A 26,550-nucleotide genomic window follows, 5' to 3' on the forward strand; every position below is an offset into this window, starting at 1 on the left:
AAAGACTGCCTGTGCAAGGGTCATGAAGGCACCTCTTTACCACACTCTGTTAAGTAACAACTGAAAGCAGCCAGTGAAAGGAGTGAGCTGTATGTGGAGTCAATGAGTTGCCTGTATCTAAGCCAGTTACAGTGAGTGTGTATCTGACTTTAACCTGCAATGTGTGATTCCTTGCTGGGGCAATATTGGATTTCCAGGGTGAGTGTAACCAACAAAAGACACCATATTCACCTCAGTTGCTAAGAGAAGTTAGTTTCATTATAGTGAAATTGCTGGACTATGATGATGTATCTTACTGTATGTTTATTGATGTTTTATAATGAAAATGTATACACTTTACAAAATCAAGGATCGTCACATATAAGAAAATTAACTTCACTGGTGGTAATTTTATACATCTCACTAGACATATCTTGCATAACAATTATATAATGAAGGCATTCAGAATATTCACTCAGCAAAAACTAAAGTGTCTTCAACCTTCCCACTAGAACAAGCCTGTGTCTTGAAAGGGATATTTTCCTTGATCTTGTAAAGCTCAGGGTTGAGAAGCCATAACTGTGCCCATACAACAAGATACATGAAAACTAGTCAGCAGTAAACAGACCACATGCTTCCTCTTTTATGTTGTTCAGTGTGTGGTTGAGTCATGTATGAATGTAGCACGACCAAGTGTTTCCAGATGTTGGCACTCACTACAGGGGTAAGGAGGGGAGATGGAGAGAGAGCTTGGAAAATTACTGTGAATGTTGTGGGATAGAGGAAGAAATGCAGGGAGGATTTGGATGATTGATGTGGTGTCAGTTACCTCAGCACTGAAGGTGAAAGATTGACAGACTTGCAATAACTTAATATTTTTCCCTGGCTACTGGACAGAGCTGTGTATTGAGAAAACACCTCAGTGGCAGTGACTATGTGTATCAAGGGAGAGATGGAAACAAGAACATTCCACTTCAATCATGTAGAGGAAATGGCTCTAAATTAAACATTTTTAGTAATTTAATGTGGAGGGTAAAGTGCTGCAACAAAATGAAGAAGCATGGGAAGAGGAGCCTATAAATTAAACCTGACAAAAGAAATAGCACATAATGCTGAGGCTTGGCAAGGTGCTGTGTGACTAAGCACAGCAGCTGTGAATGTGTCATCACCCTTTCAAAAAGTTTTCGTTGCTGTGACTAATGATGTTAATGATGGTGATATGAAATGTGGAAACAAAGAAATGCTACAGCAGAATGAGTGTTTTACCATTGAGGCAAACAATATATATATATATATATATATATATATATATATATATATATATATATATATATATATATATATATATATATATATATATATATATATATATATATATATATATATATATATATATATATATATATATATATATATATATATATATATATATATATATATATATATATATATATATATATACTAGTTGAGCTGAATGTAATTTCTAAAGCTGCAGCACAATTTCCAAAATGATAACTTTAAAATACAAGTGATTACAAGACAAACATTATCAAGTGGATGAATCTTCCCGAATGGCCTATTAATTATTACATACCTTGATTCAATATATAAGGAGTTCTTTTACCTTGCTAATTCCCTCTATGTGAATAAGTCACTCATTTACTGTCAAGAGTAGTTCTCTAATAAGATGCAGTAAAAGCACTACTGCGATTAGGAAGCTAAAACATTGTCAAGCAAATGCCAAGGACAACAACTCTTCCTGTACTGCCAATGATCAAATTACAAGAATTATTTTGTACTGCATTTTTTTTTTTTTTTTGGGTGTGTCTAAACTTTCCTAACCTATGGCATGTCAAGTTGATACATATATCCTCCACTATATAATGCTACTTCTGGCCATACCTTCTGTAATAATTCCTAGGATAGCTACACTAAAATCCAGGATGATGTTCTGCTTAGAGCTGAGACAGTGTATCTAAATATATACACTGGCAGGCACTTTTTCACGTTATCCTAGGTCTTTACAGAGGAAGTGTAAATCTTCACTTTGCCACACTGAACTTTTTAATGGTCACCCAAGCATCATGAAGACACTGCACATCTCATCCTACAGCAGCATCTTGGTAATCAATGCCAATTTTTTTACTTCAATAAAGACTAAATCACAACACTTCTATAATTCTCCTTGGAAACTTTATAATTATATAGAGTTATTTGGAAAGCAAGTCTAAAGTGTTAACATAGTGATAAAGTTAAGTTGCACCAACATAGCAAAAACAATTGAAAAATTCTGACAAGGATGAGTGCCAACTCCCATTACTGAACCAATACCGAATCAATGCATTGATCAAAACAGATTAACAACCAGCAGACATGCACTGAACACTAACCAATGACCAACTAGACCTATACAAAGCAGCAACCATCTCATCATCTTCAATTCATCAGCCTCTATATTTCACTGCAGGACAAAGACTGATCTAGGATTTGCAGAAATTATCTTAGCAATAAACCCACTTAGTCATGACCTCAAGAAAAATATCCTCAATAGATGCATGATGTGGTTCACACATAGGCCCCACAGTTTCCCCCCCCCCTAACAGTACGACCTGATGCCCGAATCTGGCCAACCACTTGATCAGTGATGTCACTTGATCAGTGATGTCAGTCTTGACCTTGCCTAAGGGGCGACCGGACACGGATGCACACTACCGCTCTATATCTGTACATCAGTTTTATTTAACATACAACACTCCATCTAAATTCGCGTTTCCTTTCATCATGGGAAAACATGGCCAACATATACCCATCTAATGTATACAGTTAGTCCTGAGTGCTTGGTAGGTTATATGACGGATTCTTTATCCATCCCTATCTGAGTATTTTTTGCTTCTTCCTGATATTAATTTTTCCTGCGTTTCAGAATCTGCTCTGTCACTCACTCACTTCTACTCCCTGAGCACTATAGTCTACATTCATATTCCTAAAAAGACAATCATGAAGTAAAGAGCTGCCAAGCTCTTTACTTCATGTGATAAGTATACCTTTGGTATACTTATCACAGACAAACTAACAGATGCAATACTGGTATTTTGGTTAACAAGAATAGGAGATGCACAATAATGAGTTTCTATTATCAAATATAGAAAAATGGGGTTAGTGTACACATGAAGGACTAAATACCAAGGACATTCTTTTCTTATTTTCCCACAACACTAAGGTTTTAGGGGTCAATGTTGATAGGAGATACAGAATTTCTATAATTTCAGTTAACAAAAAATAAGAGATGCAGTTATATAAAATCTCTCCTTCTCTGTTAACAAGATGTACATACCAAGTGAACAAATTTCTAGCACTACATGACGGAAAAAGTTGGGGTTACATCATACATAAAATACTACTGACTAGGACATTTTTCACCTACTCTCAGCCTCTTACCTTGGGACCACACCAGCCCAATTTGGAGGTAGAAAAGGCTCACTAACTGGACCTGAGATAACATAAAGCTAATTAACATGAGATTGTCTTGGCTTCACCTAACCTGACATTAAAACATCCTTGCTATGAAAAAAATCTTATTACTTATGGATAATATACCACACGATATTTTAACCAATACTAAGTGTTACTTTTCAATATATTTCTTGCCCAGATGAGTACACCCGGTAAGTATTCATAATTCTGAGTAAATCAGGTGAGTATATATCCACTAATTTTGCTGATTAGTTAATTCACAGGACCGGGTGAGTAAACCAGGTAAATATTCCTAATTTGGTCATTTTTCAGCACCAGGTGAGTGTTTCCTGACTGGGCTATTTCAGGGCGTCAGGTGAGTAAACCAGGTGAGCATTTCCTAATTTGGTAATTTTTCAGCACAGCATCACTTAAAAACAGGTTATCCTTCACTTACAAACTTATAATTAGGAGCAATGAAAAGAATGCAAATTTTTAGCATCAGTCTCATCTCAACGAAAAGCCCAAAATAAGAAGGGAATGAGATAAATGAATAAATTACATGAATAATGAGAATAAGAGCACATGATATATACTCAATGACCTTGAACTTTGCCTCTTTCGCGCTCAAATCACCACCTGCCTATAGAAGCACACCTGATCCTGCTACTACGAGCCCTATGGCAGCAAAACCACCACCAAAAAGCAACAGGAAGGCAGAAAAAAACACAGGAAAACATGAGTGAAGAGACGAGACTGCAGCACCTGAACGCATTTTACACCCCTTCTTTTATCTCCATTTCCCGACTTACCTATAACATTCCTGAACGCGATCTTGAGTTACAGGTCTTCCAAAATGCCTCGTACACCGGTATCCAGTCAGTAAGGTATGGAGTTTAGTCAGAAAGTCGGTGAAAATGGAGGGAGAAGTGGGAGGTGTGTGCCGGTCTGCTCAATATGGCCGTCGCGGGGCAGTGGCGGGCTGGGGCTCAATGTGGCCGTCCCTCTAAGGGCTATTGGAAGCTGCTCCACGCGGCCAACAGATGGCTCCACACGTCCTCCACAGCCCCTCCACACCTGGCCCACCACGCCACCACACCCGACACACCACGGAGACGATAGATGAAATGAGGAAAGACCTGTAGGAATGAGTTATAAAGAGTAAAATTGATATTTCTTAAACGCTCGGTCATGTGCAGGATCGCCACACGCATCTCTTTGCCTCTCTCCCGCCGCCACACCCGCCACTTTATAGAAAGGTTGCAGCACACTAAATGAACAGAAATTACTGGATATTTTACTTCCTACTGCAGGAATAGATAATAGTGATGTATTAGATAACCGCATCACGTCCATGTATACGGAACATACAGGTAAATTTCAAAATGCGTAATCTGTACCAGCGCTGGTGATGAAATATACATCTGTGCATCCGGGTTTGCGATTTCATAAACACCCGCTTCCGCATCCGCATCTTAATAACCCGCAGAGAAGATTAGGGTGAATATACAAACGAAGACGGAAAAATAAGTAGAAATACTGAGCTCAATGTAACTCCAGAAAGGTGTCACATAACGATAAGAATATATATATATATATATATATATATATATATATATATATATATATATATATATATATATATATATATATATATATATATATATATATTATACAAGGAAAAGTGGGTGCGGGGTAGATAAATGATTATGATAAATACCAAACACCCTGAAAATCCTCCTTCCGTACCTGCGAGATATCATAATCTGACATATGCATTCGCTTGTAAAAAGAAACTGGCACCTACAATCCGTAAAATAAGCAAGCATGATAGCTGCATACACACCATCAGTGGAGCTCTGACTTGCGAGTCCGACGTCCACCAGCTCCACCACACTCCACACGCGTCTGTCCACACGGCACCGCAGCCACACCAAACCCCCAAATAGCATTGCAATGATTAAAAAAAATAATCTGGTTTACGATATTTGAAGTTACCTCGTTATGAAATTAATTGTTATCACTTCCATCATTCCACACACCACTCTACTTAACTCCAGAGAGAGAGAGAGAGAGAGAGAGAGAGAGAGAGAGAGAGCGTTACTCAAATATGAATACGTACTGAATGTACTGCTCTTGCCTTTTTAAACTCTCACCTAATCGGCTAATCTGCCACAAGACGCCAAACCCCAACACAATTTTCAAGCTATGTTAGGAAGTTACGCGTTCTGTGATAACCCGTGATGTATTGGTGATTATGATAGGCTGCGGTGTACCTCCTTGCACCACTAATACCATACCTATTCACTTGCTTGGGAGCGAGTCGTGAAAAGTTACGATGAAATGTTACTTCAGCTAGTATAATCTTCATAATCTCTCACATTCAAGTGTTATCGCGAGCACACCTTGACCGATAAGAAAAACCTATTAGAGTAATATATGCCTTGTCTGTGTGTAGGAGAGAAGACTACAAAGAAGGGAATTCCCAGCCTCGCTCTATACCTTAGAGTCGCCTCTTATGACACGCAAGAAATATAGTGGCAGTATTTCTAGTCCCTGCCACTGGTGTAGTAAGGTTGTTCCTTTCCACCAGGGGTTGACATGTGAATGATGTGTGTATGAACGTGTGGTGCTTTGTCTGGGCCATCTTGTGCGGGATTGCCGACTTGATAGATGGAGTTAATACGTGGAAATTAGGGACAGATTATCATTATAGTTTTGTTTGTTACCTACATATGGTTACCTACATATGGTTATGAAGAACACCTTTTTTCATAAAAATAATACGTGGAAATTAGGGACAGATTATCATTATAGTTTTGTTTGTTACCTACATATCGTTACCTACATATGGTTATGAAGAACACCTTTTTTCATCAAAATAAATGTCACTGTGTGGTTGTAACATTTATTTATCATACATTTCTGAAGTTTTATATTATTTCTTATAAAATGTTGATAAACTTTAACTTACAATAAAATAATTTCCCACCCATCACATCTTACAAACATACATTATGGAAGAAGCTGAATGTGAAGTGTGAAACTTGAAACACAACAATGACAATATTACATAATAAATCTTACAATTATGTGAAATTCTATTTCCTCTGGTAGGAATGTATAAAGTTACTGAATAAATTAAACACACCCAATGAAGTGTCAGAGAGAGAGAGAGAGAGAGAGAGAGAGAGAGAGAGAGAGAGAGAGAGAGAGAGAGAGAGAGAGAGAGAGAGAGAGAGAGAGAGAGAGAGAGAGAGAGAGAGAGAGAGAGAGAGAGAGAGAGAGAGAGAGAGAGAGAGAGAGAGAGAGAGAGAGAGAGAGAGAGAGAGAGAGAGAGAGAGAGAGAGAGAGAGAGCGCCTTGATACACATGTCAAAGGCATGAAGAGAACTTTCAATTAATGGCATGACAAATATAATGACCATTCATAATTTAAGCACAGAGTGATGGTTGAGGAAGGCCAGGAAGTCGCACTACAACCCAGGAAGTTCTGCCTAAACTGCCCTGATGGAATTTGGGAAAGGATTCCTTCTGGTGTTGACTAGAGTACCAAGCCCCCACTGAGAGGGTGGAGAGGCTGTTGCTACTGCTCCACCTGCCATCATCTCCACTTCCACACTCACCTGGGAGAAGCCAGCCTCCTGCAGGATACCAGTCACCTGCAAGTATAACACAAGTGATCAAGTTCTAATCAATCCATAAACTTTCATGGAATGATAATAGACCTGATCTTTATGAATCCATGCTTCTATTTCCAAAACTTTTCACCAACTCACACTGTGGATGATGCGCTGCTCTGTTGCCTCACTCCTGCACTGCACTGTCACTGTGGCAACCAAGGAGTCCCCAGCATGGTGCCAGAAGCGGGGGTCTTTGCAGCTCTCCACATGTTCTATCTCCAATATCTGAAGGAGGAAGCATTTATGTTGTGTAACTCAGACGCATTATACAGTCAGACCCTTTCATGAACAGTCAATACAAACTTAATGAAATTATTCTTTCTTTTGTGTGTGTGTGTGTGTGTGTGTGTGTGTGTGTGTGTGTGTGTGTGTGTGTGTGTGTGTGTGTGTGTGTGTGTGTGTGTGTGTGTGAAACAATGCAAAAGAAAAGAAAAAAACTGAGTTTCTATAAAAACTCAACAAGAACAAGCAGTACTATACCTTATCAATACACTTTTTGGTAGTCTCCTCAGACCCAACTGGTATTCTGAGGATGAGAATGGAAGCTGATTCCTTGAGGAGAGGGAGCACCGAGGCCAGGATGAGGCTGGCCAACACCAGGGAGCAGATTGGGTCTGCCACAAGCCAGCCATACCAGTCAATAAGGAGAGATGACACAATGACAGCAACACTGCCCAAGGTGTCAGCCATAATGTGCAAAAACACACCTGGAAGAATACTTTTATTCATATACTTTACTTTTGATTATTAATTCCCTCTCTGAAATGTTTCAAAGGGGAGAGAACAATACAAAAATTTAGTTTCTGCAGCACAAATTGACCGTCATATTCCACAAGGGTTTCTCCACAGAATCTTTCCCAATCTAACCCTAATTACTTTTTCTTGCTTTACTTATCATATTAAGGAAATCTTTTCTTCTATTTCACAGGGAAAACACCAGAAACTGACTATTCTCACAAAATTGGCTAATGAGAGGCATTTCATTCAAGCCTCTGAAAGTCCCTACTTTATCCCTGCCACAGATTCATCACTTTAGATAATTTAGATCTGCACACAGAAAAGCTTCACTCACCTTGCATGTTAGCATTAACAGCATGGCTGTGGCCATGAGAGTTACTGTGATGACTGTGCTGTGATCCTGTCCGACAATGACTGTGACTCCCTTCATGTGAGTGGCTGAAGGAGTATGTGTGGCTGGAAAGTGGAGATTTCTTGTATTCATAATTTACAAAAATGATGATAAGCCCAGATTTCTCAACATTTCTGAGACACATTCTAATTCTTAAAGATGCTTGTCGGATTCTTACTTACCTAAAGGATGCCATTCCGAATACATTGATGATGAGACCACACACAGCTACAGCCAAGAGTCTCTCAGTGTGTACCTCAGGAGGCTCATAGAGGCGACCCACAGCCTCGTACAGCACCATCAGCCCAATCTGTGCCAGTATATAGTGTCTTCTAGATGTAGCTGCCTTCCACTGATTGTTTGTATTTTTCAATAAAATATTTCAAAGATTGTATTATGAATTTAGTCACTATAAGCAGTGACATCCATATATCTAGAAAGCCTTTGGAGACAAGAGGGATCTCCAAGCAGTAGCTTGTATCACAGCTCTACAAAATAAACAACATACATACCACAGTCAAGAATAGGCCGTTTACAAATCCTGAAAGCACCTCAATTCTTCCATACCTGTAAAGAGAGAGAGTAAGAGAAGATCTTCATAACCTATAAAGATGACACAATTATGGTACATGAGATGAATACATAATGATTTATTTCACAAATTCTTCAAATTCTTACCCAAATGGGAAAGTTTTTGTTGGTTTCCAGGTGGCCATGACGGAGGCCACCAGACCCATGACAAGTGCTGAACAGTCAAACAGCATGTGGAAGCCATCTGAGATGAGGCCCAGGCTGTTGGTCCACATGCCATATGCAAACTCCACAAAAGTGAAACCTGAAAAGAAATTTAACCATTTTATGAAGAGGACAAACAAGAGATGCATACAGACATATCTAAATCAAGTAAAAAATAACTTAACCTAAAAAACTATAAAAGGCTTCATATAGAGAATACATATGTCATGTATTTCATCACTCAATATTGGACATGCCTTTTAAGTGTGAAATAGCAAGAAAGAGGTTACAGGATATAACATGAGTTTCTGCAGATATTGCTAGAGGCAAAAGTACAGGTTATTTTAAATAGAAAATGTCCTATACATATATGCATTTTGAGGCCTTGTTTAACCATGGTACAAAATTTGAGTGTGGCTGGGCAAAAGATACAATGGCCAGTTCGGGTGGATATTTATGTCGTAGAAAACACCATGTCATATACTTCACCTAGATGTATCTACATGTATTCACTGTCATTGTCTTGACATGAAACTGCAAGGGGCTGGCTAGCAATCAGTTGATTTGCTGCTGGCCTCATTCCTTCCCCTTCCTTGCCCAGACAGGCATGGTGTCATGTGGCCTATTATTTTACTAGTCATTAATTACAGCCATGATATCACTGTAATGTTTATCTGTAAATCACCTGTCTGTTAATACCACTCACCTCATTACAGAATACTGTAATGCCCCAAAACTTGTAGAAATGATAACTGCATAACTCACAATTTCACCATAGGATGTCAGCGTTAATACATCTCACCAAGGTACCAGGCTGGCTATTGTTGCCTGGCCACATTTGAATTTCATACCATGGCTAAACAAGACCTCAAAATGCATATGTGTAAAGAACATTTTCCACTTAGAATAACCGGTACTTTTGCCTCTAGCAATATCTGCAGAAACTCATGTTACACCCCATATTTAAAGGCAAAAAATACTTGAAAATAATTCAAATAACATGAATACAGAAGCATAGGCCAAAAGAAAATACCACCTTTAGAATATGATAAACTAACTAACAAAGCAAGACAAACAACCACCTGCTCACATAGATTAACACAGAGGAAGTAAAATATAGTCCTGCTGTTCCTGTTAGCAAGGATGAGCTTGAGGTTGGAGGTGAACAGAGTGAAGAGAGACTGGGAGCGCTGCAGTGCCCCAGCCGGCAGGGTGTGCAGGGGCAGCATGTTGGCGCCACTTGATGTCTTGCTTGAGGTCAGCTGTAGAGTGGCTGTGGAAACAAAGGAAAGTGTAAGAACATAAGGAAAAATAAGGGAAGCTGCAAGAAGCTATCAAAGCTGAACATGGCAGTCCCTGTTTGAAATATACCTACCTATTTCCAACTATCATCCCCATTCATAAATTTGTCTAATCTTCTTTTAAAGCCCCCTAATTACTCAGCACTAACAACCTTATAACTGAGTCCATTCCATTCATCTATCACTCTCTTTGAGAACCAGTTCCTATCTTTTTTTTAGACCTAAGTTTTTTTAAGCTTCAACCCATCATTTCTTGTTTGAACCCATTATTCAAGCTTGAACCCACCCATTATTCTTGTTCTATTCTATACAAATTTCTATTTAACTATTTTATATAAATTGCTGTTTAACTATTCTATATAAATTGCTATCTAACTAAAGGATGTTGCAAGACAACAGTAAGGCTACATGTGACACTAACAATGAAATATATCAAATACATTTTTCCGTCAGAGTGATCCACACACTGATGGAATGAGGTTTATAACTGCAGATTCATAATAACAATTTGCAAAAGTATCTTGTCTAACAGTCTCTTACAAGTTACTCATCCATTCTTTAACCATCTTAATAACATAGGAATTCAAATCAAGTGAGCAAAAACATTAAGGAAGATTAACATACCAGCTGCCAACATGATGATGCTAAATACAACACCTCCAGAAAATGCATGTTCCAGTTGTTTCTTTGTGCCATCTTCTGTGTCCTCCTGCACATGCATAGCTGAGGGTCTCCACACAGCACTCACCAGGAGCGCTGAGCAGAACATTGCCAGAGTGCCCACCCGAGCTGTTCTTACCACATCCAGCCTGAGGAGTGAGGGAACTGTAAGTCACACACACACACATCTGCGAGAACTAAGAGTGCACTTATAGTTGTTTCATACATAGAATATATATCTTATAATTTTTTGTCAATGATTTCTCTTTGCTAAGCAGGGAATGTGTGAGGTTCTTGTGGTTATTCAAACAGCTTTAATTTCAATAAAAACAAGGAGCATGTTACCTTGCAGATACTCACAAATACATAACAAATCCACAGAAGTCTCTTACCTCTGATTACAAGCAGCATCAACATAGGAGTGCAGAACAAAGACAAAGAGAGCAACAACGAAGGCCTGAGGCAGAAACTGCAAGATTCCAGGGCCTGGTGTCTCCTGGATGCAGAACATCAAAATAAAAACAATAATCATTTTTGTAAACTTAACTAGGTAATAATAATCATCTCTATGACCTTCAAAAAAATAGTCATAGTGAGAAAGCAAAGCATTTTCTGAATACAGGTCTTTGTGTCAGCCAAGGTGAGTCTTGTTACCTGAGTCAGCCACACAACAAGGGCAAGGGGGATGAGGAACAAGGTAGAGGCAATGGCTGTGAGTGCCTGGAGGCGCCGAGAACCCACCACATCCACTGCCAGGCGCCGGCCCCCATTGTTGACATAGGCTTGAAGGCAAAGAGTGAGCAGCAGCACCACAATCCCTCCCTGCCATCAGTAAAGTAAGCTTCATAAGAACATAAGAACATAAGAACATAAGGGAAGCTGCAAGAAGCCATCAGGCATAAACATGACAGCAATCATATTTCATCTTGCTGATGAAGGCTTGGAGGCAGAGAGTGAGCAGCAGCAACACTACAATCCCTCCCTGCCATCAGTAAAGTATGAGTTAAATCCTCCTAAGAACATCAGTGAATAAAAGGAAGCTGTATAAATCTTCCCAATCTCTGTTTACTGTAGTGGTTTGAGGAATTGCACTTGTAATATAAAAGTTCTTGAAATAACATACATACAAACATATATACTATGGGTGTCTCCCTAAAAAAGGGCTTTGCTTAGGCAAAGCACACAACTTTCACATTCACACTTATCCCCACCACTCTCCTATTCCCTCACTTTACATGAATCAGCTGCACAGCTTGAAATTATTAAACTACAAAAAGCATAAGTGAATGAGTATCAAAATCATTCTTCCTCTCTTCAAACATGTCAGACAAAGACTGACTTCAACTATGCTTTGTACTTTCCCTCAATCTTAAATCCTCTGATCTCTTGACAATTCCTTTACAAAATGTGGAAATAATATTAGATTCTTAGGGAAAAATACTTAACACAGTGGAGGTGAATACAGTAGTTTTGGGGAGTGGCACAAATTCCAAGGGCATTTTTTCTTTTATGCTATTTTGTTGCCTTATGCCAGAGCTCCTCGAGTGGAGAGAGAGAGAGAGAGAGAGAGAGAGAGAGAGAGAGAGAGAGAGAGAGAGAGAGAGAGAGAGAGAGAGAGAGAGAGAGAGAGAGAGAGAGAGAGAGAGAGAGAGAGAGAGAGAGAGAGAGAGAGAGAGAGAGAGAGAGAGAGAGAGAGAGAGAGAGAGAGAGAGAGAGAGAGAGAGAGAGAGAGAGAGAGAGAGAGAGAGAGAGAGAGAGAGACAGAGAGAGAGACAGAGAGAGAGAGAGAGACAGAGAGAGAGAGAGAGACAGAGAGAGAGAGACAGAGAGAGAGAGAGAGAGAGAGAGAGAGAGAGAGAGAGAGAGAGAGAGAGAGAGAGAGAGAGAGAGAGAGAGAGAGAGAGAGAGAGAGAGAGAGAGAGAGAGAGAGAGAGAGAGAAATTACCCAGCTTCTGACTACAACTGTACCTCATGATCCGAGAGCCCTGTCCAGGCCAGGAGGTAGTAGAGGAGGTGCTTGATGCCGTGGTGCTGCTGTCCCTCAGGGTGCTCTGTGGTGTGGCCTGCATCATTATCGAACAGGACCAGGGACAGCACACCAAGCACAAACCAGAATGACCCACGTAGCTTCCCAGGTCCACCAATGCCTGTAGGGTTTGTGGTGGGTGTTATTACTGCCTTCATTGCTCTTTTTGTGTCAGAACATAAGAACATGAGAAAATAAGGGACTGCAAGAAGCCATCAAACCTACACATGGCAGACCCTGAGAACTTTGCAGAGAACATTTGCATGAAACTTTAGGTATATGGGCTTCTAAATTTGGTTTGTGTATGGATGATGTAGTATTGTTAGTCCAATAGGAGAAAGAAAAGAGACAGAAAGTAACAACTTGGTGTCATGAATTGTATACCAAATAGTTATAAACATGTAGTCATTATCTGTGAACTTAGTGTAAGAAAGAGAGAGCAACCACAGCATGAGCTGGAAAAAAATAATGAATAAAGAATAATAAAAACAAATGATTAGGTTAATAAAAATATATAAATAAAATTAAAACTAACCCTTCATCAAATAAACTATACAATCAACAAATCCTGGACACTTTCTTCACATGCATACATTCCTTTTTGTCACCCATGAAGTAACAAGAGAACAGTGACTTGCCTTTCAGCACCGCACCCCAGACTGCCAGCACCACTATATCTGCATGTTCACTCAGCACCACTGCTCTGAGGGGACCCACTTGGGACAGCCCATAGAGCCACAGCAGGTTGAGGCAGGTCTGCACAAAGGCATGACGGGCAATGTTTATCCACACAACCTGCTGTAGCTTCTTGTGGCTTGACAGAGGCCGCTGCACAAAGCCATACACCAGGGAACATCTGTCAAGAGTGAGGTGGGTTTTTGGAGATGAATCATGTCTACTGTGGTATCTTTGTCAAAGTAAGAGATATTTCTGCATAGTGTTTTAAATTTGTTTCTTTTACACAGCTGGTCCTTTCTCAAACATGTAGAGCCCTAAGTAAAACATAATATAGAAATTAAGCTTAGTGGAAGAGAAATTCTGATTCAATATGAAGTATGTCAATATGCATACATGTTAAAATTATCACTACCATCTGCAGTCATTACAACAGTTGTATCACAAGGAGGCAATAATTCTTTGTCTGTTGAAGATAATGGTATGGGAGAAAATAATGTGCTTTGAAATTCTGCATTTTTTCCCTCTCAAGAAGAAAGTATACATAAAAATCCATTCTTTTTGCTTTCTTCTTCCTATGGCTGTTATGTATTGCCTGTTTAACTCTGCTTAAAACAATTTTATACCAAAGTAGGAATAATAAAACACTATCAAATAGGCTGGGATTTAATCCAAACTTGAACACAATTTCACATACAAAATAATATAACAAGGGCCCCAAACAAGCTCTCAAATAATTATCCCCTCTCTCTCTCTCTCTCTGTCTCTCATTTCACCACTGCAGAAGCCCCATGACAGATGTACTTACAGTATGAAACAAATATGTACAATAAAGGGATAGAGGTCTTCAGATGCTCAACTCAATTGCCATACAATGATTAGAAAACTGAGACAGCAACTATGGGGTCATCAATACAATAATCTGTAGCGGCAGTGCAAGGTTACATAAACGTAGAAATTATATGTATGTATTTGCTCTTTATTTTATAGTATGCAGCACCAATTTAATCCTTGGAATACATGAATAACCATCAAAATGCAATGTATTTTACCAGAAAATCAGTTTCCACAGCTGAAATTACTATGCTATAAAGCAAAACAATATGACAAGGAAAAAACTCTCAAATGAGGCAACAAACCCTGGTGACAGGAGCGACAGTTTATCCTAAGTACTGCAAACACAGCACAAACACAAATAAGTACTTGGGTACACACATACAATTAAATTTTTAGCAATTAAACACCAGTATTGATAAAAAACTGAAAATACAGAATTATAGAACTCAAAGACAATGAAAGACAATAAATCTCACTGCGTCACCATTCCTTGTCTCAGTAAGAGGCATTATTTTATTTACATAAGCTTTTAGTTAGCTGGGTATCAAAATTTCTCTTCATATCATTACCTATTTACTCTCAGGATAAACAATTCTGGTCACCTGTAGTAAACATGTGAAAACACACACACACACACACACACACACACACACACACACACACACACACACACACACACACACACACACACACACACACACACGGACAGGATTTCCACTCCTCTTTATCAAGATAACAACTCCTTGGCTAACTTACCCTCAGTCAGGTAATCAGGGGCTATGGTTGTGAAAGACCTGCACATACTTTATCTGCCCAGGTTTCACTTGGCTGTGAGCCAAGTTTACTAACCCTTAAACTACCAGCTCACTAATTAAAAAAATCATGCATGCACAATGGCCCCTTGACTTCACAGACCTTGGGAAATACTGGGAAAAACCTTGGGACAAAATAAATATAAAGTTGAATAATCTACCAATTAAATAAAACTTAAAAATTTTTTATCTACTATTATGAGGATGAAAATTTGCTAGACAAACCATCACAAGCCATGAGTATATAAGTGTTGTGTGTTCTGCAGTACAATGTTTCTTAACTGTATAATACTCTTAACATTCACGGGAAAATTCACTGTTGGGTTGTTGGACAAGCTACGCTCCCTTTACATCACATTCGGAAAATCTAAGGTTCCACAGTGTTTAATAATCTATTTGACAAACAAAAATAGCTATATATATATATTTATATATATATATTTATGGGAAAGGAAGAGTTTTTATAGGAAATACAGCTTCCTCTGCCCATCCAGGTACTCCTTTAGCATCAATAACAAATATTTTATACTTGTTACAGCTTAAATCACCCTTATTTGGCCAATGGGTGAATAACTAAGTAAAGACTGTGGCAGGGTATTAGTGATGAAAAACAGTTGCAGCTGTAGCTATGGGGAACTATTATTACTATTAATTATGAGTTATAAAATGTAGAAAACAATCTACGGGACTTTGCATGTGGTACTCAGCTTGGAGTTCCATCACTTTGTGTTTTCTATCAGCTCAAATCTGGCAACTAAAATTAACCCTCATACCACAACACAGCCTGCTCACTGGAGCTCAATGCCCACCAACATACGAGGGTTGCTATCTCTTGTTGTTGACCAGCATCAGGCGGTTGCTGGGGCTGTTCATCACCACCTCAATGGGTCCATCCAGCTCCCCCTTCCCAGCACACAACTGATTCACAATATTTACAATCATCTCCATTCCTTCAGGACTCTGCACATTCAGGTTGGTTCCTGGCGGCACCTGGATGATGAACTTTCTCTGCTGTCCGCTGACTGAGGCAGTGATGTGAATCTCTGCTGGTTGTGGAGCAGGTGCCTTCTGAATGTTGGTTATGGGCATCATTTCATAGCTTTGAGTGCCCAGGATCTCCTGTAAATCATCTGTGGTTTCCAGTCTCTCTTCCTCCTCAGTCTCTTCTTCATCTCCAAATTCAATGTCATTGCCTGACATGTTGGCACCAGACTTTGCCTGGAGGCTCTCAATGGTGTTGGTGGCCTGACTCACTGCTGCTGCTATCACCTTGTCAACTAAGTCTTCATCCCCCTGAGAGTCGTTGTCAGGAATCGTCTGGGTGAGGCTGAGCACTCCCTTAGACACCTTGACATTGGTGCCTCCTCGTGTTGCCTGAGGTGGATTGCTTTTAAAGAGCTGCATGAGAGAAGAGTTGGAAGGTACCTTACTCCTCTGTCCCTCTGGTGTTGGAGAAGGGAGGACTGTGTTATTTTCCTCTTCTTCTTCTTCTTCCTCCTCCTCTTCCTCCTCCTCCTCCTCCTCCTCCTCCTCTTCATCCTCATCCTCTTCCTGGGTATTCATGCTTTCCCCATCCATGCTGTCTTCCTTCTTTATCATCAGCTCACCGGGAGAAAATAATTTTTGCTCATCCATTTCTGTAACTGTGATTTCAATGGCCTTATCTTCCTCATCCATGTCTTCATCATCGTCGTTGTCTTCTTCTTCTAGTTCTTCCAACTCTAACTCCCTGTTTTGGTTTATGTTGCTTTTTTGAGGATTTCTTTCCTTCAGTTCCTCCATCTCTAGCTGCTTCAACTGTTTGGTGGCAAGATCATCATCTACAGCAGAAAATGCTGGCACAGCTCCATCAGGCAGAGGGTGAATGTAGCGGATGTGGTTCTCATAGTATTCCCTCTTGCCGAACTTGAACCCACACGTGGAACAACCATAGTAGATAGCTTTGTCATGGTTCTGTAGATGTGCTTTCAGGTTCTTACGATCAGAGAACTCTTTCATACATTTCTGGCACTTGAAAGGTTTTTGGCTTTTATGCACCAGCCTCTTGTGTCTCTCCACATCGCCTTTACGAGTAAATCTGGACTGGCAGATGTCACACATGTGAGGCTTTTCTCCAGTGTGTGTTTTGTAATGCTGCTTCATGGAGGACTCTTTCAGGACTTTAAAACAGATATTGCATTCCACATATTTATCTCCCTCACCTTCGACTCTCTTAAAGAAGGGTGCAGCTTTTTTCTTTGGCTTTATCTTCTTTGTGGCTTCTCCAAATTCATTGAAGGCATCCAGCAGCTCCTCTCCCACATCACTGATATTTTCTGCCGCCTCTGATAGAGCTTTCTGGAGTTCATCCAGATCAGTGCCCTCAACCTCTTGCTTCACCACTTCATTTTCCTTCGGTTCTTGTTTTATATTAATTGGTAACAAGGCTTTGCCAGGCTTTCTTCCTCTTTTTGACTTTGGTGTCCTGTCAATCCCTGGTTCAAACTTCCTTACCACTCCCCTGCCGGTAAAGATCATGCGGGGTTTGGCATAAATGTTCTCCATCTCTGACGTCACCATTCTGGCTCTCCTGCTAGAACGTGACTCAGCCTTGCCCCTATCCACACACTTTGCCCGTGAAGGTTTGTCATCGGAGTCATCAAGGTCTGACAGGTACTCCTCAGGCTCTTCCTTTATCACTATGGAGTCTATCAGCATCTCATCTACAACTCTTTTTTGCTTGACATTTGTGCTTTGATCATCAATATCCTCCTCTTCTGTGGCACTTTTCCGAGGACTTTTCAATGTTTTTCTAACAATAGTTTTGCTGGTGCCACCACCACCTTTCTGCTTTAATTTACCTTCCATCATAGATTCTTTTCTGAGGAAAGAATGTTCTCCTGAGTTCAGTGTTTTTTCAGGTAACTTGGAGGCCTGGGCTCCAGATTCAACATGAACTGACACTGTTTCCATCTCACCAGAATCTCCAGAGTTCTGATGTGTTGTACCTGAAAGTTTGTCACTGCCTAAGGAACCTGATTTCTCACCAACAGCACTGTCACTCACAGAGTCACCTGTTTCACTCTCTGATGCAACTTCTTTCAGTATAGAGTTTTGTGCACTGTTTTCTTCAAGTGATGCTTCATTGTCTGTCACTTTTGATTTTGGACTACCTTTCTTCACTACAGACTTGGGACCCTTTGGGGACTTGGATGGACTCTTTGCAACTGCAGCCTCAGGTTTACCTTTGCCACTGCACTCTTTGCATGAAGGACAGTTACAACCTTCAATCTTCTCCTCCCACGTCCCTAGCATGTGAAGGATAGAAATCCTCCTTCGACGAGTTCCTTCACGAGCTGACATTTCTAGGTGAGGGTAAATATAGGGTTCTGAGTTCTCCCAAGATCCTCCCAACAGATCACTAACAAGGAATATTTCCCAAGATTTCCTCACTCAACATATCACCAGCACTACACCTTGGCTCAGTAACTCTAGTGTGCCTCTCACAATAACGTGAAACGTCCTTTGCAGCTTGTTCAGCACCTATGGATGAAAAAAGAGAGCTGATGTTATTATTCTTATATAATAAGAGGCAATATAGGCTTATTTCTATTAAAAAATAATATCAACTCTCTTTTTGGTTCTACCCTAACAGTGACTAACTAGACATGCTTCACACTGAAGAGAAAGATGCCACCCCATCTATGAGGGAAAAAACAGTACCTAGAATAATTACAAATTCATCATAACACTCCTCATCCAATGACAATACTCATCTTCCACACTTCCTTCATGAGGCTTGATTAGATCAAGTGAGATGAATATAAATATTTTCTTTACTGTGAGAGGAAAATAACTGTACTTTGCATCACTGATGCAATGCCTTCTTTCCTCTCACAGCAATGAAAACTTGTGCACAAACACACACACCAATGCAGCCATTCATCTAAATTTGATTACTACTTAAATGGAAAATTACTCTAGAATTACAATGCAAAGCACATCTTAGGTTTACAATATGAAAACCATGCAAAAGAAAATGTGTAACTGTATATCTTAAGTAACTGAGAATGTTTAACATTACATCTACAATGTAATGAGGAAGGGAACTGTAGTGCATTATTTTGTCATTTGCTACAAATACTTGTAAGATCACTGACATCCATATTAAATGACACAAATGTAATGAGGAAGAGAACTGTAGTGCATTATTTTGTCATTTGCTACAAATACTTGTAAGATCACTGACATCCATATTAAATGACACAAATGTGATTTGTAGAGCCAGCCTCAAAATAATGCGCCACACAGCTCAGTTTTCAAAACTAACATTATGTTATTTCACATAAGATTCCAAAAAGCAATTTATAATAGTTTTCCAAGATAAAAACAGGATCTTATACATCTTTGTTTATTTTTTATTTATTTTCTTAAAGATGGTACCCAGGTGCTTATGTTGCACTACAACCAAATCTCCAAATGTAAGCGTATGTAGCCTCAATCAACAGCCAATACATGTTAGGGGACAGTCCCAACTACCAAGATAACAGTTCCAGTTTACCTTGACTATAGATTTTCAATGGAATAATTTTGTATATAATAGCTAATAAATGTAAGTGTTACAACACAATAAATAATTTAAAGCTTTACAGAGCTATTTCATCTCCCTTGATGAATTTCATATGAACTTCAGTTTTTCATTTAACTGAACTACACAAATTTCAACATATAATGTTGATACTAAAGACGATGCACTACAAGATAATCATGAAGAGCTGGCACAAATAATTATAAAGTACAGGACACAAAGAACTGAGAGAAAAGCCACACAAACAGATTCAGAAAATGAAATTTGAAATAAAGTTGCATACGTGACTACTTGTTCTATGGCAAAAATAGGATAAAAGCAAACAAAAACATCACAAGAATACTTCAGGACAAAGATGAACATAGTTTTCCATACATGACCAGGCACACACCAATCCACCCACCCAGGCACCAGGCAACATATAGACCCAAGGTGTTCAATGGATGATGTACTTACATGAATGTCACTAGAAGAAGAAAGTACACCACGTGGATGGAACGGACTGCATCAAATGCCACAAACACACCAATGCAGCGGAAGAGCTTGGTAACCAGCAGCAGCCACACATACCTGCAGGAATGTCACATGTAGAAGGAACTTTGATTCACAAGATCAAAATAACACCAAAGGAACCCCGGCCATCTGACATTTAGCCATCTGGGATCCTGGAAAGCTTAAGCAACCACAATTTTGAAGTGAATAAGTACACCTGTGTAGATCTAAACATGAAGGTTCCATTAACCAATAATACATCATGTACTCATACATACAACGATACTCTGCATATGCTACACAACTCAGTCATGCTTATTGCTAATTCTCAGTCTTGCATTAGAGCTATATTGACTGGCATACCTACAGAAATGTGCTGGCCTTATATACCTCTTTGCAATGTACCTCTATAGCCATCCAATATGCTAACAAAGGTAAGTCAACTAGGCTTCACAGGAGGAGGCAGTAGACAGCTGCCAAAACAATAATTACTCCCAGTAAGGTCTAAAGCACTGTTCAGGGGGTGCTGTGAACTTCTCATTAAACCCAGCTGTGACATCACTGAATGTTTCCCTTTGTGACTCACAACACAAGGGGGCAGTCACAGCCTGCCCTCTAAAGACAACTCTCTTCCTCCACACAAAACTACAAGCACCTAATAACACACACACCCTTCACTCAAAAATTCAAAATTATCATGGCGACTCCTACACCAGCCTTGGAGTTCCCATCTGGGGAGGGGACCATAAATGTCCCCCAGGTCAGACTGCCTTTCTGTCGACGACCCTAAGTGTCTTGACACCCCCCTCAACTTTTTCTTCATTAACTTTTGCAACATTTGCGGTCTAAGATCTAATTTTCAATCTGTAGAACACCACCTCTCCTCTTCTTTTCCTCATTGAAACTCAGGTGTCTGAGGCAACTGACAGTAGCCCCTTTTCTGTTCCCTCCTACTTTCTCTATCCTTATTTTCGATCCAAAGCTGGATGTTGCGTTTATGTGCGCAATGATTTAACCTGCTCTCATGCCCACGCTCTTGAATCTTCTGAGTTTTCCACCATCTGGCTATGACTACAGTCACTCTCAAACTAAATTTATCTGTGCTGTATACCTCTCACCTAACTCCTCTGCCTATAAGAAATTCTTTGACTACTTAACTTCCAAAGTGGAGCACATTCTGACCCTCTTCCCTTTTGCAGAGATCTCCATTCTTGGAGACTTCAATGTTCACCACCAGTTTTGGCTTTCCTCTCCCTTCACTGACCATCCTGGTGAACTAGCCTTCAACTTTGCTATCCTTCACGACCTAGAGCAACATTCTTGACCTTTTCCTGACCTCTAATCTCTCTCTCTCTCTCTCTCTCTCTCTTGATTTAAGTGTGGGCGTGTGTACAGTACATACATGTACATGCATATGTATATGTGGACATGATCTCGTCCACTCGTCCACTTTGACTACTTAACTTCCAAAGTGGAGCACATTCTGACCCTCTTCCCTTTTGCAGAGATCTCCATTCTTGGAGACTTCAATGTTCACCACCAGCTTTGGCTTTCCTCTCCCTTCACTGACCATCCTGGTGAACTAGCCTACAACTTTGCTATCCTCCATGACCTAGAGCAATTGGTGCAACACCCTACTTGTATTCCTGACCGTCTTGGAGATACGCCCAACATTCTTGAGCTTTTCCTGACCTCTAATCCTTCTGCTTATGCTGTCACCCTTTCTTCTCCGTTGGGCTCCTCTGATCACAATCTCATATCTGTATCTTGTCCTATTGCTCCAATCCCTCCTCAGGATCCCTCTAAGCAAAGGTGCCTCTGGCGTTTTGCCTCTGCTAGTTGGGGGGACCTGAGGAGGTATTTTGCTGATTTTCCTTGGAATGACTACTGTTTCCATGTCAGAGACCCATCTTTGTGTGCTGAGTGCATAACAGTGGTGATAGTGTCTGGCATGGAGGCGTACATTCCTCTCTTTTTCTCGACTTAAACCTTCCAAACCTTGGTTTAACACAGCTTGTTCTCGTGCTATACATGATAGAGAGGTGGCCCACAAAAGGTACTTAAGCCTTCCATCACCAGAATCTTATGCAATTTATATTTCTGCCCGGAACCATGCCAAGTCTGTTCTCCAACTAGCCAAAAACTCCTTCATTAACAGAAAGTGTAAAAACCTTTCAAGATCTAACTCCCCTCGTGACTTCTGGCATCTAGCCAAAAATATCTCCAATAACTTTGCTTCTTCTTTCCCTCCTCTATTTCAACCAGATGGCACCACTGCTATCACATCTATTTCTAAAGCCGAACTCTTCGCTCAAACCTTTGCTAAAAACTCTACCTTGGACGATTCTGGGCTTGTTCCTCCCTCTCCTCCACCCTCTGACTAGTTCATGCCACCTATTAAAATTCTTTGCAATGCTGTTTTCCATGCCCTCGCTGGCCTAAACCCTCGGAAGGCTTATGGACCTGATGGGGTCCCTCCTATTGTTCTCTGAAACTGTGCCTCCGTGCTTGCACATTGCCTAGTCAAACTCTTTCAGCTCTGTCTGTCAACATCTACCTTTCCTTCTTGCTGGAAGTTTGCCTACATTCACCCTGTTCCTAAAAAGGGTGACTGTTCTAATCCCTAAAAGTACTGTCCTATTGCTTTAATTTCCTGCCTATTTAAAGTTTTTGAATCTATCCTCAACAAGAAGCTTCTTAAACATCTATCACTTCACAAACTTCTATCTGATCGTCAGTATGGGTTACGTCAAGGCTGCTCTACTGGTGATCTTCTGGCTCTTTTAGATATTTTGGTGAAACTTTTGCTGTTGCCTTGGACATATCAAAAGCTTTTGATAGAGTCTGGCACAAAGCTTTGATTTCCAAACTACCCTCCTAAGGCTTCTATCCTTCTCTCTGTAACTTCATCTCAAGTTTCCTTTCTGACCATTTTATTGCTGCTGTGGTAGACGGTTACTGTTCTTCTCCTAAATCTATTAACAGTGGTGTTCCTCAGGGTTCTGTCCTGTCACCCACTCTCTTCTTATTATTCATTAATGATCTTCTAAACCAAACTTCTTGTCCTATCCACTCCTACGCTGATGATACCACCCTGCACTTTTCCACGTCTTTTCATAGACATCCAACCCTTCAGGAGGTAAACATTTCATGCAAGGAAGCCACAGAATGCTTGACTTCTAATCTTTCTAAAATTTCTGATTGGGGCAGAGCAAACTTGGTATTGTTCAATGCCTCAAAAACTCAATTCCTCCATCTATCACAACCTTCCAGACAACTATCCCCACTTCTTCAATGACACTCAACTTCTACACTGAACTTCCTCAGTCTGTCATTTACTTATAATCTGAACTAGAAACTTCACATCTCATCTCTAGCTAAAACAGCTTCTATGAAGTTAGGTGTTCTGAGATGTCTCCACCAGTTTTTCTCACCCCCCCAGCTGCTAACTCTGTACAAGGGTCTTATCCGTCTATGTATGGAGTGTGCTTCACATGTCTGGGGGGGGGTTCCACTCATACTGCTCTTCTAGACAGGGTGGAATCAAAAGCTTTTCGTCTCATCAACTCCTCTCCTCTAACTGACTGTCTTCAGCCTCTCTCTCACCGCCGTAATGTTGCATCTCTAGCTGTCTTCTACCGCTATTTTCATGCTAACTGCTATTCTGATCTTGCTAACTGCATGCCTCCCCTCTTCCTGCGGCCTCACTGCACAAGACTTTCTTTTTTCTCTCATCCCTATTCTGTCCACCTTTCCAATGCAAGAGTTAACCAGTATTCTAAATCATTCATCCCTTTCTCTGGTAAACTCTGGAACTTCCTGCCTGCTTCTGTATTTCCACCTTCCTATGACTTGAATTCCTTCAAGAGGGAGGTTTCAAGACACTTATCCATCACTTTTTGACTACTGCTTTGACCCTTTTGTGGGACTGGCATTTCAGTGGGCATTTTTTTTTATTGGATTTTTGTTGCCCTTGGTCAGTGTCCCTACAATTAGGAGAGAGAGAGAGAGAGAGAGAGAGAGAGAGAGAGAGAGAGAGAGAGAGAGAGAGAGAGAGAGAGAGAGAGAGAGAGAGAGAGAGAGAGAGAGAGAGAGAAAAAAAAAAAAAAAAAAAAAAAAAAAAAAAAAAAAAAAAAAAAAAAAGGCTGCATCCCAACATGGGCTATTCTACTGAAGCATGTTGAAAATATTCAAGGAATCCTCTTGTGTGGTTCAAACTGTAATGTCCTCATCTCACCAATGACAGGGATCATCTGTATTCTATATACCTATTCTTTTCAATATGACAACTGTCTTATAATGCTGATTAGTATGGCCTCCAAATTTACTCAAAAGTCATGTATAATAAATATTCAAATAACTATATAGAAAATAGTATCGTTAATTATTTTCACATAATAAATATGAAACAATGCTAAAGAGTATTCAGCTTTACCAAGGTATCTTGGTTGAGGGGTAGATGACCAGGCTGGAGGAACTGTCTCGTAATCCAATGTTTGAGTTACTTCGCATTATAAAGTTCTCACCTGAAAGAAAACACAATTGTTGATACCAAATCATGACAATTAAGGCAAGCTCATAACACAATAAGGGAAACATAAAAATAAAACTATTCAAACAGTAAAACATGATGCACACCTAACATAACTGGGGGGTAGGGTGGGGCTTCATCCAGGGGGAAGAAAAGACCCAATTTAGATTAGGTTGCATAAGCATTCTTAAGGAAGGGTTCAGATTAGGTAAAGTTAGAATAGGCTAGACAGTTCCCCAGTTTTCAAAATATGGCATCTCATCCTTAGATTTTTAACGAATGCCCAAATTTGGCAAAATCTAGCTTCTTCCACCCAAAAACCCTGCTTTACCACCAGATCCCCAAGCTTGTTGGGGATAAATAAGAAGAAACTTAAGATAGGAAGTACTGTGATAAACTGCAATTTTACCAGTTATGATAGCATAGCAGGGGATATGGGGACGAAGCCCCCACAATTAGCAAAGTTACAGATTTCAAAAAGTTAGAATAGTGTAGTGGGGGGGATATGTGGGGGGAGGGAGATATTTCCTGCTTGTTGACTATTTTTTTTTTTTGGCCTTCTCGACCCTAAAACCCTGCTTTCCTATAAGCTCCACAAGCTTGCTTGTCTTGGAGAGGGGCGGTAGTAAAACACATAAGGAGCCACTATTGATAAGATTTACCGACTGAAATAACATTGGCGTTTTCACCCGAGGGATAGGTTGGTTGCATTCAATACGAACTTATTTTACAGCTTACCTTTTCATTAAGGAAATTCTCAAATTTGTCCAGCAATAAATAGTGTCTGGAAATTAATCAAAATTGTTTCCATTATCCTCAAATGCAGCATCATCTTTTGGCACAAAATGTTCCTATAAATACCGCTCTATTTGACACACATAGCTACTCCAGACCACACACATATCTGGACTTACAAGACACCCAAGAGCTTGACATCCAGTTCCCAAGCTCCAGAGACAAGCGTTAATTACTACAGCGGACGTGACCAGAGATCATTCCACTCTCCGCCTCCTTCCTCGCATCAAAACAAACATCAACATGGCTGCCCAGTAAACTATTTACCTGCAATGACCCGTGTTTTCTGCATTTATAGCGGTCGTCACGTACTCTAAATGACAGATAAGGCATGGAGTGACGGCAGGTGTGTTGACGGATGTGTGTTCTGATTCTAGACAGAAAAATGTTGACAGATAACTTGGTGGTTGGTGGTAGCGGAGACTAGCGTCCATCGGCGGGAACCAGCAGCCCTTCCTTCCTCGGGGGACACGAGGCTAATTCAATTTGGTCTTCTTTGTCGTCTCCTATTTTAAGATTTATAGATGCTGCTGTGCAATATTTATGACGCTGTGTTTATTTGAGTTCATTAAAAATCAGTCATTTTCACGAGGTTAATCCAATTGATCTTTAACATTTGAAGCTTAATTTTTTTTTTCGCTGGTATGTATCCAGCTGGGCTATAAAGATCCCTCTAGGGGAAGTCTTTTTAGAAGCTTCATAGATACTGTTCTTCTATAGTTTACCACTCTGGAGCTTTCGCTATGGGCTGACTTGCCAGTGATCGCCGGTTCTTTTAATGTAGGGGTTGGTCAACGCTCCCACAGCTCCCTGGAGAAGCATATACTAAAACAGCCTCTCGTGATACATCTTGATGCAGTGTACTTAAATGCTACA

The 26,550-nt window shown here is 40.1% G+C and overlaps 2 protein-coding genes across 7 annotated transcripts in view; both read right to left on the bottom strand.

Annotated features, from left to right (window-relative positions):
* Positions 1-5,341, bottom strand: part of LOC135108081 (casein kinase II subunit alpha) — a 13,974-nt gene extending 8,633 nt beyond the window's left edge. The window contains exons 1-2 of one of the 4 annotated variants that reach the window (XM_064018714.1): positions 5,279-5,341; positions 4,245-4,571 (exon numbers count right to left, since the gene is read on the bottom strand). Coding sequence is in view for 1 of the 4 variants with exons in the window: in XM_064018711.1 (XP_063874781.1) it covers positions 3,418-3,469; positions 5,279-5,281 (55 nt within the window). In the remaining 3 variants the exon portion in view is untranslated. Of the gene's footprint in view, positions 1-3,417; positions 3,470-4,244; positions 4,572-5,278 lie in introns of those variants that run through there. The other 3 variants (XM_064018711.1, XM_064018715.1, XM_064018713.1) reach the window with 3 other exon arrangements.
* A 985-nt stretch (positions 5,342-6,326) lies between these two features.
* Positions 6,327-25,965, bottom strand: LOC135108079 (proton-coupled zinc antiporter SLC30A5-like). Of its 3 annotated transcripts, XM_064018709.1 has the most exons (16): positions 25,794-25,933; positions 24,784-24,874; positions 20,313-20,426; positions 13,604-13,821; positions 12,908-13,086; positions 11,594-11,761; positions 11,332-11,435; positions 10,904-11,088; positions 10,069-10,251; positions 8,922-9,078; positions 8,756-8,810; positions 8,426-8,553; positions 8,187-8,308; positions 7,595-7,821; positions 7,211-7,339; positions 6,327-7,093 (listed from the first exon to the last, which is right to left on the bottom strand). In XM_064018709.1, the coding sequence occupies exons 1-16, from the start codon at positions 25,813-25,815 to the stop codon at positions 6,929-6,931; spliced, it is 2,247 nt and encodes a 748-aa protein (XP_063874779.1). In that variant the 5' UTR covers positions 25,816-25,933; the 3' UTR covers positions 6,327-6,928. The 3 variants fall into 3 exon arrangements, with proteins under 3 accessions (XP_063874779.1, XP_063874778.1, XP_063874777.1); XM_064018708.1 differs by lacking the exons at positions 6,327-7,093; positions 7,211-7,339; positions 7,595-7,821; ... (10 more) ...; positions 24,784-24,874; positions 25,794-25,933 and adding exons at positions 14,293-18,811; positions 25,942-25,965; XM_064018707.1 differs by lacking the exons at positions 6,327-7,093; positions 7,211-7,339; positions 7,595-7,821; ... (9 more) ...; positions 13,604-13,821; positions 25,794-25,933 and adding an exon at positions 14,293-18,811 and having other exon boundaries at positions 24,784-24,810.
* Positions 25,966-26,550: the final 585 nt, after the last annotated feature.

This window comes from Scylla paramamosain, chromosome 16 (genome assembly GCF_035594125.1).
Source record: "Scylla paramamosain isolate STU-SP2022 chromosome 16, ASM3559412v1, whole genome shotgun sequence".
In the NCBI taxonomy this organism is placed as follows: Eukaryota; Metazoa; Arthropoda; class Malacostraca; order Decapoda; family Portunidae; genus Scylla; species Scylla paramamosain.

Bases quoted from the DNA above. Each gene is read 5' to 3' on its own strand.
- LOC135108079 (XM_064018708.1), bottom strand. From the start codon at position 18,631: ATGTCAGCTCGTGAAGGAACTCGTCGAAGGAGGATTTCTATCCTTCAC.